This window comes from Colobus angolensis, unplaced genomic scaffold, assembly GCF_000951035.1.
Source record: "Colobus angolensis palliatus isolate OR3802 unplaced genomic scaffold, Cang.pa_1.0 Scaffold35, whole genome shotgun sequence".
Taxonomy (NCBI): Eukaryota; Metazoa; Chordata; class Mammalia; order Primates; family Cercopithecidae; genus Colobus; species Colobus angolensis.
Genome location: NW_012116821.1, coordinates 9,401,928 through 9,415,321, shown reverse-complemented (window position 1 = coordinate 9,415,321; position 13,394 = coordinate 9,401,928). Strand labels below are relative to the sequence as shown.

At 46.6% G+C, this 13,394-nt stretch overlaps 1 protein-coding gene across 3 annotated transcripts in view; it reads left to right on the top strand.

Moving 5' to 3' along the window:
• Positions 1–9,347, top strand: part of LOC105519479 (chromosome unknown open reading frame, human C6orf203) — a 23,110-nt gene extending 13,763 nt beyond the window's left edge. For all 3 annotated transcript variants that reach the window (XM_011952849.1, XM_011952847.1, XM_011952848.1), the window contains 2 exons: positions 2,675–2,747; positions 8,820–9,347. In XM_011952849.1, coding sequence (XP_011808239.1) covers positions 2,675–2,747; positions 8,820–8,999 — 253 coding nt within the window. In that variant the 3' untranslated portion in view covers positions 9,000–9,347. The remainder of the gene's footprint in view (positions 1–2,674; positions 2,748–8,819) is intronic.
• Positions 9,348–13,394: the final 4,047 nt, after the last annotated feature.

The following is a 13,394-nucleotide window of genomic DNA, read 5'->3' as shown; positions in this document are numbered from 1 at the left end:
GGAGTCTCGCTCTGTCACCCCAGCTGGAGTGCAGTGGCGTGATCTCGGCTTACTGCAAGCTCCACCTCCTGGGTTCACGCCATTCTCCTGCCTCAGCCTCACAAGTAGTTGGGACTACAGGCGCCTGCCACCACGCTCAGCTAATGTTTTGTATTTTTTTAGTAGAGACAGGGTTTCACTGTGTTAGCCAGGATGGTCTCGATCCTGTGACCTCATGATCCGCCCGCCTCGGCCTCCCAAAGTGCTGGGATTACAGGCGTGAGCCACTGCGCCCAGCAAAGATTTCTTTAGTATTCTGATTCCATCTCTGCTAGATTAATTATATAAGAATAGTGGCCTTCATTGTTCATTTATTCCCTTAGGAATGATTGCATGCATATTGTATACAATGTAAGAATTGTGATATGAATAAATGCAGAAAAACGTCATGTGTATTTGTACCTTTATGACCTAATGTAATGTCATAGTTTAATTTTTTAATCCTTGAAGCTTAAAAGATTCATAAAAAGGGCTGGGCGTGGTGGCTCACGCCTGTAATCCCAGCATTTTGAGAGGCCGAGGCAGGTGGATCACGAAGTCCGGTGATCAGTACCATCCTGGCTAACACAGTGAAACCCCGTCTCTACTAAAAATAGAAAAAATTGGCTGGACGTGGTGGTGGGCGCCTGTAGTTCCAGTTACTCAGGAGGCTGAGGCAGGAGAATGATGTGAATCTGGGAGGCGGAGTTTGCAGGGAGCCAAGATCACGCCACCTCACTCCAGCCTGGGCGACAGAGCGAGACTTCGTCTCAGAAAAAAAAAAAAAGAGATTCATAAAAATGAGCCAGCCCACAGGCCCCGCCCTTGGCATTCTGATTAGGGTGCCATTAGAGAATGTTCTCTAAACTCTGGCAAACTAATAAGGAGGCCTCTCCTCTCCCAGAGTAGAAACTGCTGCTGTTATTATTAAGCCGAGCTCCACATGTTAGTCCCCTGGAATCAGATCATCAAAAAGAAAGGGTGTACTGATTTTTAGCTGCTTCCTCCCTTGGTCTTGTTGCAGTGACTTAAGTTCAGAGAGAACAGCAGCTGTCAGATTGGAATTTCCCCAGCCTCAGTACAAACTGGCAGAGGGTTTCTTAATACCCTTGCCATACACGTGGTGTCTGGTTTTTCTCTCAGTGTACAGAACAGGTATCTGAGGGGAAGGCAGTGCCCACTCACTTTGGCTGTCGTGAATCACCAGAGCTACAGCCTGGCCATGTGATCTCTGCACTGGGAGTCAGGTGGAGTACCCCAGGCCCCTGTCCAGAATGGAGCTTGACATGTATGCTAAAACCTCTCTTAAGGCTCCATCCAATTAACTGTCCAAGAGTACTAGCAAATCTTTGCAGCAGTTCGACATCTATTTAGAAATGCCCTTTGGTCTCCCTGTTTTAGATACACACCAGAGCAGGTGACTTTCCGTTTCCCAGGACTCAAAATGGAGACTGTGGAGAATCACTGTCAGAGTAAACATTAATGGAGGGCTGGGCGCGGTGGCTCACACCTGTAATCCCAGCACTTTGGGAGACCGAGGTGGGCGGATCACGAGGTCAGGAGATCAAGACCATCCTGACTAACACAGTGAAACCCTGTCTCTACTAAAAATAAAAAATAAAAAAAATTAGCCTGGCATGGTGGCAGGCACCTGTATTCCCAGCTACTTGGGAGGCTGAGGCAGGAGAATGGTGTGAACTTGTTAGGCAGAGCTTGCAGTGAGCCAAGACCGCATCACTGCACTCCAGCCTAGGCGATGGGGCAAGAATCTGTCTCAAAAAAAAAATAATAATAATGGCAAGTGTTTCTCTCAAACTTGTATATAGTTGATGCTTGAACAGTGTGGGGGTTAGGGGTGCCAACCCCCATGCGGTTGAAATGCCACATATAACTTTTGACGCTTAACTACTGATATAGCCTACTGTTGACCGAAGGCCTTACTGATACACAGTTACAATAAAGTAAGATCGAGAAAAGAAAATGTTACTAAGAAAAGCATAAGGAAGTGAAAATATATATACTATTTATTAAGTGGGAGTGGATCATCATGAAGGTCTTCATCCTGGTGGAGGAAGAGGAGGCGTGGACTTGCCCTCAGGGGTGGCAGAGGCTAAAGGAAATCCACATATAAGTGGATCTGCACAGTTTGGGCCCATGCTGGCCAAGGGTCACCTGCGATTGTATTGAGTATATTTCTATATTTTAAAGCACTTTACCTTTAAAAAAAATAGATACAGGGCCGGGCGCAGTGTTTCATGCCTGTAATCATAGCACTTTGGGAGGCCAAGGTGGGCAGATCACAAGGTCAGGAGTTCAAGACCAGCCTGGCCAACAGAGTGAAACCCTGTCTCTACTTAAAATACAAAAGTTAGTCAGGCATGTTGGCGTGTGCCTGTAATCCCAGCTACTGGGAGGCTGAGGCAGGAGAATCACTTGAAACCGGGAGGTGGAGGTTGCAGTGAGCCAAGATCACACCACCGTATTCCAGCTTGGGCAACAAAGTGAGACTTTGTCTCAAAAAACAACAAAAAAATAGATTTGAGGGTAGAGGTGCCATTTTGTTACATGGATATATTGCGTGGTGATGAAGTCTGGGCTCTAGTGTACCCATCACCCAAATTGTGTACATTGCTGCTTTTTTTTTTTTTTTTTGTAGCAAAGTGGAAGATGCATTCTACAAAGGTGAACTCAGGCTGAATGAGGAAAAATTATGGAAGAAAAGCAGAACGGTGAGATACTAACCTAAAATGACAGCCAGATGTTTTCATCACTTACTCTGCTAGCAACTCAATTAATGCTGCCCCAAATTTTCCCTCTGGCTCCTCTTCCTTCTCTGAGGTCCTCCGTGGTCCTCCAGCTCAAGCTGGTGGGAATCAGCTACAGGCTTCAGACACAGGCACTTTCACTTTTGCAGCCTTAATGACCTTCTGATGAAGCTTCTCCCTTTTAACATTTTAGAATACGTCACTGTTCGAACTGGCAGAAATCCATTAATTAAACTTCCAGGTCATTAATGTTAGCCCTCATGGAATCCACATAATCAGATTTCAAAGAAACATTTGATCCACGTAGAGTTGTTCTTTGGCCAGTGGTATCTGAGAAGATGTGTAGTTCTGTACAGCTCAGCAGTACCCAGTGAGTGCTTGCTGGATGTACAGCTTTGTGTGCAGAGCAGCTATAAAAAATGATGTGTTCCGTATTTTCCGACAAGTCCATATCAATACTGTTGTTAAGTGAAAGTCAGTTACAAGAAAATGTGTTTCCAGTCTCCACTTTTCTAACAATAAATCATATATAAAAAATCACAGTGGCTCATGCTTGTAATCCCAGCACTTTGGGAGCTGAGGCCTGTGGATCACTTGAGCCCAGGAGTTCAAGACAAGCCTGGGCAGCATGGCAAAGCTCTATTTCTACAAAAAACAAAAACTTAGCCGGTCGTGGTGGCGGGCACTTGAGCCAGCTACTTGGGAGGCTGAGATGGGAGGATTACCTGAGCCTGGGAGGTCAAGGCTGCAGTGAGCCATAATCATGCCAATGCACTCCAGTTTGGGTGACAGAGTGAGACCCTGTCTCAAAAAAAAAAAATATTCTGTCCAGGCACAGTGGCTCAAGCCTGTAATCCCAGCACTTTGGGAGGCCGAGGCGGGCAGATCACAAGGTCAGGAGATCAAGACCATCTTGGCTAGCATGGTGAAACCCATCTCTACTAAAAATACAAAAAAAAAAAAAACTTGCTGGGCGTGGTGGCGGGCGCCTATAGTCCTGGCTACTCAGGAGGCTGAGGCAGGAGAATGGCATGAATCCAGGAGACAGAGCTTGCAGTGAGCTGAGGTGGCGCCACTGCACTCCAGGCTGGGCAACAGAGCGAGACTCTATCTCAAAAAAAAAATTCTGTTAGAAAATATGTTTTTGTAAAAGTAAATTACATATATATACACATCTGGAATTAAAATGCTGCTATTACTAGTCATTTATCTTTAAGTGAAGCATTATGGATTATGTTAATTTTCTTCATGCTTTTTATTTTCTGAATTTTTTCACCATGCGTATGTATCACTCATCATTGGAAAAAACGATACTGGTAATAAAAGTTAACAAAACACAATAAAAAGGTAAGACAGAGACCCTTAAGTGTGGAAGACACAAGACATGTGAGGTGTTGGAAGACATAATCTAACTCTGTGTTCAGGGAACAAAGGTTCCAGAGAAGTTAGACATACTTTGGAGATTGTTTTGATTTCATCTTTCATATTTCAAAATATCCCTGGGGTTGGAGGATCCAAGCTACATCCGGTTGCCCTAGGACATGGGACATTGAGGCTGTCAAGCTGTGCATTTGGGTGAGCACTGAGGCTTCCTGCAGTCCTTGCTAACTGGGATCATGCAGGTTCTTGCAGCTCTGTGGGCAGAAGGAGGGAAAAGTCCCCCATGCTGTCTCAGCCCCCAAGTCCCAAGACACTGGTGATGCCCCTGACTTGAACCAGCAGGCTGGGACTGTGGCTGTTAGCTGTTGCTCAGTGAGCTGCATGCAGTCATAAACCCTTCTCATCTCTGAATTGCTTTTTCCTTCTTTAGCCTGCCCTCCTTCTAAGCTGCAGTATTCCAAAAACAAGATGTGTTCTTGGAGTAAAGAATGATTACTCCCTGAAAACCCTGTCTCTGTGCTGGGGCCTCATTTACAAACCCCACTAGACAATTTTCTCCCCCCACCGTTTTGTGATGTTGTTAAGTACAGCCTAATTCCTCCTGCTTCATTCTGCCTTGGGTGTTCTGTTCTCTCAGCTGCCTTCCAGGTTTCTTGTGAGGGTCAGCAAAGGAAGGGGGCATTATTAACACTCAGCTGACTTGTTACTAGGAGGCCTGGTAGCCATAGAAACTGCAGCTAACTGGAGATTTGAAATGTAGATATTTGGAACAGCCCCTAATCCCAGCCAGTTTTGCTTTGTGTCTGCTGAGGGACAGGGCCATGGAGGGGAATAAAGAATGCCTCGCCTTCCCTGGTCTGCTCTGTGGAGCCAGTGCCTGGCTGCTGACCCCAAAGGGTCAGGTGCTTGTCTGATGCTGCAGCTCTAACCTTCGCTGCCTGCAATTCAGCAAAGCTTTTCTTTGAGCTGAAAACCAGGTGAAACCCAGGGTGTGGTAGGTGTTGGGTAATTGTTGATTAAACATTGGCTGTGTGGTGCCCAAGTATGGGGAGTGAATCCTTCCTAAACTCATCTCTTCCTGGGATCAGTCGGGTAAAGGAGGAACACCCCTTCTCTACGCTACAAGGAAGCCCCAAAGGGATTCATTCCTTAGCCACACACTAGCCTGCTCTTTAGAGAGGCAGACATCATGCACAATATCTCTATGAAAGGATATACGTAGAGTATCCTTTTCTTTGTATATCTTCTTTTCTTTTCTTTTTCCTTTTCCTTCTTATTTTTATTTTATTTTGGAGACAGGGTTTTGCTCGGTTTCCCAGGCTGGAGTGCAGTGGTGCAGCCACAGCTCGTTGCAGTTTTCACTTCTGGGCTCAAGTGATCTTCCCACCTCAGCCTCCTGAGTAGCTGGTATGACAGGCACACCACCATGTCTGGCTATTTTTTTATTTTTTATAGAGACAGGGTCTCACTGTGTGGTCCAGGCTGGTCTTGAACTTCTGACCTCAAGTGATCCGCCCACCTTGGCCTCCCAAAGTGCTGAGATTACAGACATGAGACACCACACCTGGCCTATATACCTTTTCTTCGTATACCCTTTTGTATCTTCTAAATTTTGTATCGCATGCATATATTACTTATTGAAAATGAATTGTAGACCGAGTGCAGTGGCTCACACCTGTAATCCCAGCACTTTGGGAGACCAAGGCAGGCAGAACACTTGAGACCAGGAGTTTGAGACCAGTCTGGCCAACATGGTGAAACCCCGTCTCTACTAAACAAAACAGAAAGTTGGCCGGGCGCGGTGGCTCAAGCCTGTAATCCCAGCACTTTGGGAGGCCGAGACGGGCGGATCACGAGGTCAGGAGATCGAGACCATCCTGGCTAACATGGTGAAACCCCATCTCTACTAAAAAATACAAAAAACTAGCCGGGTGAGGTGGCGGGCACCTGTAGTCCCAGCTACACGGGAGGCTGAGGCAGGAGAATGGCGTGAACCCGGGAGGCGGAGCTTGCAGTGAGCTGACATTCGGCCACTGCTCAGAAAAAAAGAAAAAAAAAAGAAAGTTACCTGGGCATGGTGGCAGGCTCCTTGTAATTCCAGCTATTCAGGAGGCTGAGGCAGGAGAATTGCTTGACTCCAAGAGGTGGAGCTTACAGTGAGCCAAGATTGCGCCAGTGCACTCCAGCCTGGGCAATAGAGCGAGACTCCGTCTCAAAAAAAGAAAAAAAGAATTTTAGCTGAGCAAGGTGGTGCTTGTCTGTAGTCCCAGCCACTTGGGAAGCTGAGGAAGGAGTATCGTTGAGCCCAGGAGTTTGAGGCTGCAGTGCACTATGATTGTGCCTATGAATAGCCATTGCATTCCAGCCTGAGCAACATGTGAGACTTCATCTCTATAAACACTTTAAAAATCATAATAATTTGAATGAAATAAAGTTATGCCAAAAAGGTAAAGCAGAGTTCACAAGCCTTGTATTTTTTTTTTGAGACAAAAGTCTTGCTCTTGTTGCCCAGGCTGGAGTGCAATGGCATGAGCTCGACTCACTGCCTCCCAGATTCAAGCGATTCTCCTGCCTCAGCCTCCCGAGTACCTTAGATTACAGGCATTTGCCATCATGCCCCGTTAATTTTTGTATTTTTAGTAGAGACGGAGTTTCACCATGTTGGCCAGGCTGGTCTTGAACTCCTGACCTCGTGATCCACCCTCCTTAGCCTCCCAAAGTGCTGGGATTACAGGCATGAGCCACCGCGCCTGGCCTGTATTTCTAGACAGATAAAAATCTAGACAGATGTTTTAAAATGTTCACACAGGCTGAAGTAGTCATTTTCAAAAATTGAACCTAGGGCCAGGAGAAACAGTCGTGACCATAGCAGTGGTGTGAGCTTTTCTGCTTCACAGCCCACGGGAGAGGGCTGGTTTAAAATCTGCCCCTGTGTGAGTTTTATATCCAGCTACTGTGGGCTTCCTGGTTTGGCCAGTACAGTGTTGTGGCAAGCAGGTGTGCATGCCCATGTTGTGGACTTGACTATTGGGCCTGCAGAGGTCTTGAGTGGGTGGGAGAATAGACATGGGCTTGTTCTGGTGAGGTTGAAAGGTCTCACAGTCTGAAGTTGTGTCTGTCTTAGAGAACATTAATTGTAAAATAAAAGTCAGCATTTGACACCATACTTCTTAAACAGAAGCCCTCTAGTAGCCTTCTAAATGGCCATGTGCGCCCACTGCTATCAGTGGTCCACACTTGGGCTTGCCCACCCGCTACTGGAAGCAGTGGTGAGGGGTATGAGATGGCTCCCAGTCATCCCTGGCTTGTGTTTTAGTAGAAGCAGCAGCATGTGGCAGCTGGGTCTGTTTGGCCCTTCTTTTTTTTTTTTGGGACAGAGTTTTGCCCTTGTTGCTCAGGCTGGAGTGCAATGGTGCCATCTTGGCTTACCACAACCTCCTCCTCCCGGGTTCAAGCAATTCTCCTGCCTCAGCCTCCCAATCCCAAGTAGCTGGGATTACAGGCGTGCACCACCACGCTCAGCTAATTTTTTATTTCTAGTAGAGACGGGGTTTCACTATTTTGGTCAGGCCAGTCTCGAACTCTTGACCACGAGTGATCCACCCACCTTGGCCTCCCAAAGTGCCGGGATTACAGGTGTGAGCCACCGTGCTTGGCCCTGTTTGGCCCTTCTTGAGTGTCTGGAAAGATCCCTTGAGATCCTGAGCTGCCTAGACCAGGTATCAGTCTTGGGCTGTCCCTTCAGCACAGACCGGTGTCCTAGGCCTGGGAGCTGACAACTGCCCCAGGATATGCATTGCACTGCCTCAACTGAAGCTGCTTTCTGTGCAAAAATGGGTTTGACCTCAGCCTTTTAACCCATTGAATCAGATCCAACTCTGCCTTCTGTGGCATTCTACCTTTGTGAGTTGAGGCAAGCATTGCACTGGAAATTGTCTTCCTAATGCATGTAGTGATTACTGTGCACACAGTCTCTAAGACTGCCCCCACTTTCTTTGTCTTTTGCCAGTGTTACCAAGATAAATCTGTCCATTCAAATATTTTCTTAAGTCACCCAATAGATGTGATTTGAGTTACTCTGCACAGGGACGATCCACAGACAGCTAGTTGTCTAGTTCTGAAGGAAGGACACCGGCTGATATTGAGGCCCTTGTATTTGAGGCACCTTCCCTTTCTTTCTTTCTTTTCTTTTGAGATGGAGTCTCCTGCTGTCGCCCAGGCTGGCATGCAGTGACACGATCTCAGCTCACTGTAACCTCTGCTTCCAGGGTTCAAGCGATTCTCCTGCCACAGCCTCCCGAGTATCTGGGGTCACAGGCACCCACCACCACACCCAGCTAATTTTTGTATTTTTAGTAGAGATGAGGTTTCACCATGTTGGCCAGGCTGGTCTCGAACTCCTGACCTCGGGTGATCCACCCAGCTTGGCCTCCCAAAGTGCTGGGATTACAGGCGTGAGCCACCGCACCTGGCCGAGGCACCCTCCCTTTCACGCTGAGGCACTCGGGATAGGTGACAGTGACCGAGGTCAGGGCCTTTTCTCACCTGCCCCTCCTCTGGATCGTGATCATGTGGTGAAAACTCAAAGCAGTAGTGTTTGCTTTGGCCTGGATTTCCTGAAGTGTAACCAAGCCTCCATTTTCTTTTAATTTTCAGGTGAAAGTGGGAGATACATTGGATCTTCTCATTGGAGAGGATAAAGAAGCAGGAACAGAGACAGTAATGCGGATTCTCTTGAAAAAAGTGTTTGAAGAGAAGACTGAAAGTGAAAAATACAGAGTGGTGTTACGGCGGTGGAAAAGTTTAAAGTTGCCTAAGAAGAGAACATCTAAATAAATGGATTGCTTTTTAGCAATAAAGCTGCTTTCTAGTGGTAGAGGAAGGGGTCACCTGAAAAAGAGGACATTTTTATTAAAATAAAGTTCTCTTAGCGTTTGTGGAATCTGCTGAGCCATTTTGTGGAAACTAGGATCCATATCTGGAGACACTTCCCAAGGCCTGCCTCACCCCCACCCCCTGCCCACCTTGATCCATGCTCCTCTGACCTCCTCGTGTGAGAACCCCTTTGCCAGAGTGAGACGTGTGCAGAATGAACTAAGCCCCAGAGGGTTTTAATGGCTTGCCTGCTGTTTCCCACATAAACTACCTCAGGAGTCATTGTAAAATAAACAGGCCTTGTTGTCTCTTAGTGTTTTTATTTAAAATGTTCCCTGTCCAGCGGGGCCAGCTTCCCAGGTTCAGGTTTCTTTAGACAAAACCAAGCAAAGTCAAGGGTACTTTCAGATGTTAGGGGATAACCTGTGGGAGACCCCTTTCTCCCCTGCCCTTCAGAATTACCAGTGGCGGGGGGCCTTACTTAGTTCCCTTCAATTTGTCTTCACAAGTCTGGATGAATAAAGTTTTTCCAGCTAATTTCAAACCAGCTAGTTAGAGCCCATTTGAAATTATTAGTTTAGGGCAGGGGTCCATAAACGAAGGCAGCCAAAGACTTGTGTTTCTATAGCCCTTGAGCCAAGAATGGTTTTTACAGCACACATGCATGCACACACACACACACACACACACAGCCAGAGACGTTCTGTGGCCCACAAAGCCTAAAATATTTACTTCAAAAAAAAAATAAACCTTTTGGCTGGGCACAGTGGCTTACACCTGCTAACTCGGCATTTTTGGAGGCCAAGGCAGGTGAATCACTTAATCCCAGGAGTTTGAGATCAGCCTGGGGGCAACATAGACTTCATCTCTCTCGAAAAAAAAATATATATATTTTTGTAGAGGGGGGTTCTCGCTCTGTTGCCCAGGCTGTCTCCAACTCCTGGGCTCAGGTGACTGTCTCACTTTGGCTTCCTAAAGTGCTGGGATTACAGGCATGAGCCACTGTACCTGGCCAAAGCCTAAAATATTTACTACCTACCCCTTTACAGAAAAAGTTTTTTGACCCCTAGTTTAGGGTAATCAGTAAGGGTTTAATTTTCAGGTGAAAGTAAACATACCTGTTTTATCAATGAAGAGAATAAAACCAATTCTAATTCTCAAAGTGTCATAAAATGAAGGCTTACCAGAGTAGTGTGGTGGGGTAGACAATGTATACCATCTAAGAAAGGACCTAAGGATGAATAATCCAGGCTATAGATTCCCAGGAGCTGTTTGCTGGCACTTGGAGAGGTTACCTCCCAATAAGAGACTTGTTAGATTATGTCACATGAAAAAGACTGGCTGGCCCAGGCACGGTGGCTCACACCTGTAATCCCAACACTTTGGGAAGCTGAGGCTTGAGGTCAGGAATTTGAGACCAGCCTGGCCAACACGGTGAAACCCCATCTCTACTAAAAATACAAAAATTAGCTGGGCATGGTGGCAGGCACCTGTAATCCTAACTACTCAGGAGGCTAAGGCAGGAGAGAATCGCTCGAACCTGGGAGGCAGAGTTTGCAGTGAGCAGACATCGTGCCCCTCCACTCCAGCCTGGACAACAAGAGCAAGACTCCATCTCCAAAAAAAGAAAAAAAGACCCTGTATCTGGGCTCTTATTTGTCCCCCAGGAATTCCTGAGAATCCTTAACTGGCAGTGAAGAGACACTTCTGTAGCCCAAAGCAGTGGGATGTTTGGGCTCATGTGTCTGGAACTGTTAACCAGCTTGTTTTTCTTTTTCTTTTTTTTTTTTTTATTTATTTTTTTTTTTTTGAGACGGACTCTTGCTCTGTCACCAGGCTGGAGTGCAGTGGCACGATCTCATCTCAGCTCACTGCAACCTCTGCCTCTCGGGTTCAAGTGATTCTCCTGCCTCAGCCTCCTGAGTAGCTGGGATTACAGGTGCGCACCACTACGCCCAGCTAATTTTTGTATTTTTAGTAGAGATGGGGTTTCACCATGTTTGTCAGGCTGGTCTTGAACTCCTGACCTCGTGATCCACCCGCCTCAGCCTCCCAAAGTGCTGGGATTACAGGCGTGAGCCACCAAGCCCAGCATAACATCTTTCTTATACGCACAAGCCTCACAGCCCGCTGCTTCTGCCTTTTGGTAGCTGCTACCTCCCAATCTATAGCTTGGAATTTCTGGAAGGGCACTGAAACTGAATGTGGCTTTCCAAATTTACTATTCCTCTCAAAGACACACTGTGCTGGCCCTGTTTTTTTGTTTTGTTTTGTTTGTTTGTTTTTGTAAAGTTTTTTGTTCAACATTATTGCTAACAGATTGGGTAAATATATTATCAAAACTAGGATGGTCCTGAAGGCATGGATCCCGAAAAACTTTTTTTTTTTGAGCTTGAGTCTTGCTCTGTTACCATGGCTGGAATGCAATGGTACAATCTCAGCTCGCTGCACCCTCTGCCTCCTGGGTTCAAGCGATTCTCCTGCCTCAGCCTCCCGAGTAGCTGCAATTACAGATGTCTGCCACCACGCCTGGCTAATTTTTTGTATTTTTTAGTAGAGACGGGGTTTCGCCATGTTGGCCAGCCTGGTTTGGAACTCCTGACCTCATGTGATCTACCCACCTTGGCCTCCCAAAGTGCTAGGATTATAGTCATGAGCCACCACGCCTGGCCAATGGGACTTTATTCTTAAAGTTGGTGAGACTTTCCCCAAGGCAGACAAGTGAAGTCCTAAAGACCACAGTCAAGGTCAGACCACAGGTGTCTAAAATGGAGAATTTCTGTTTAGAGGTCAAGTAAGGACTTGCTTCTGGAGTCTCACTCAGAGGAGTCACTATTAGACGCTTCTTCATAGAATGCATGGAGAATTTTTGTTAGGATTGTAGGAGAAATCCCTTAATTTTTTTTGTTTTGTTTTTTTGCTTTTTTGTTTTTGTAACCCTTATTTTGCTTAAATCCTTTAATTCTTGATTCTAAGACAGACAAATGAAAGGTGAGGCTGAAATGATAGTGGCCAACTCGTTGGATGTAAGCAATGCAATCAGTATTAACTACCTGACGAGAAGGTACCCATCGCCAGGGCCTTCCTTACCAATGCTGAAGTATATGCCTCTTTATGCATGGAACTGTGCCTGGGTTAAGATTTCAGCTTGTCAAAACCAAGGAGGAGAGGCATGTCGAATACCCTGTGTCAGAAAGAGTACAAGCTACACCAGGAACACCAGGGCTCTTGAATTCCGCTGTCAGCACTCACAGCACACTTAGCAACTATATGTCAGTCTCTGGAGAAACAGGAGTCCGGAAACACTGCAGTCCCTGCAGGTACGCCTCAGGCCAGAGCCCAGCCTGATTCCATCGGCATGGCCTCAGCTGTCTGCACTGTGAGGAGAAGCCAAGCTTCCCAGTCTGGTTCTATCCTTGTACATCTTGAAAATTGGCTTCAGGTGCCGGGCGCGGTGGCTCAAGCCTGTAATCCCAGCACTTTGGGAGGCCGAGACGGGCGGATCACAAGGTCAGGAGATCAAGACCATCCTGGCTAACCTGGTGAAACCCCGTCTCTACTTAAAAATACAAAAAACTAGCCGTGTGAGGTGGCGGGCGCCTGTAGTCCCAGCTACTCGGGAGGCTGAGGCAGGAGAAAAGCATAAACCCAGGAGGAGGAGCTTGCAGTGAGCTGAGATCCAGCCACTGCACTCCAGCTTGGGCGAGAGAGCAAGACTCCGTCTCAAAAAAAAAAAAAAAAAAAAAAAAAGAAAATTGGCTTCAGGCAACAGATGTCAGGTTTTGTGCTGTTTACTACCAGAACCTTCTCTTCAAGCTCAAATGGGCTTTATTTATTTATTTATTGAGAGAAGTCTCACTCTTGTCCCCCAGGCTTGAGTGCAATGGCTTGATCTCGGCTCACTCTTACCTCTGCCTCCCATGTTCAAACGATTCTCCTGCCTCTGCCTCCCAAGTAGCTGGGATTAAGGTGCCTGCCACCACGCCTGGCTAATTTTTGTATTTTTTTAGTATAGACGGGGTTTCACCACGTTGGCCAGGCTGGTCTCGATCTCCTGACCTCAGGTGATCCACCCACCTCGGCCTCCCAAAGTGCTGGGATTACAGGCATGAGCTACCATGCCTGGCCAACTTCTTAACTATCAACTCACGAGGTTGGGACTTGTTAGAATTATGGATCACTGCCCAGCAGATAGCTGGTCCTCCAAATATATTTGCTGAATGAATCAACTGCCTTAGAGGCAGAGATATTCTTACTGCATTCCTTAGTCTATTTTCTGTGGCATTGAAAGGTTTCCTGGTTTTGGGGGGATTGGTTTTTACTTTTTGTTTTTTGAGACAGAGATTCGATCTTGTT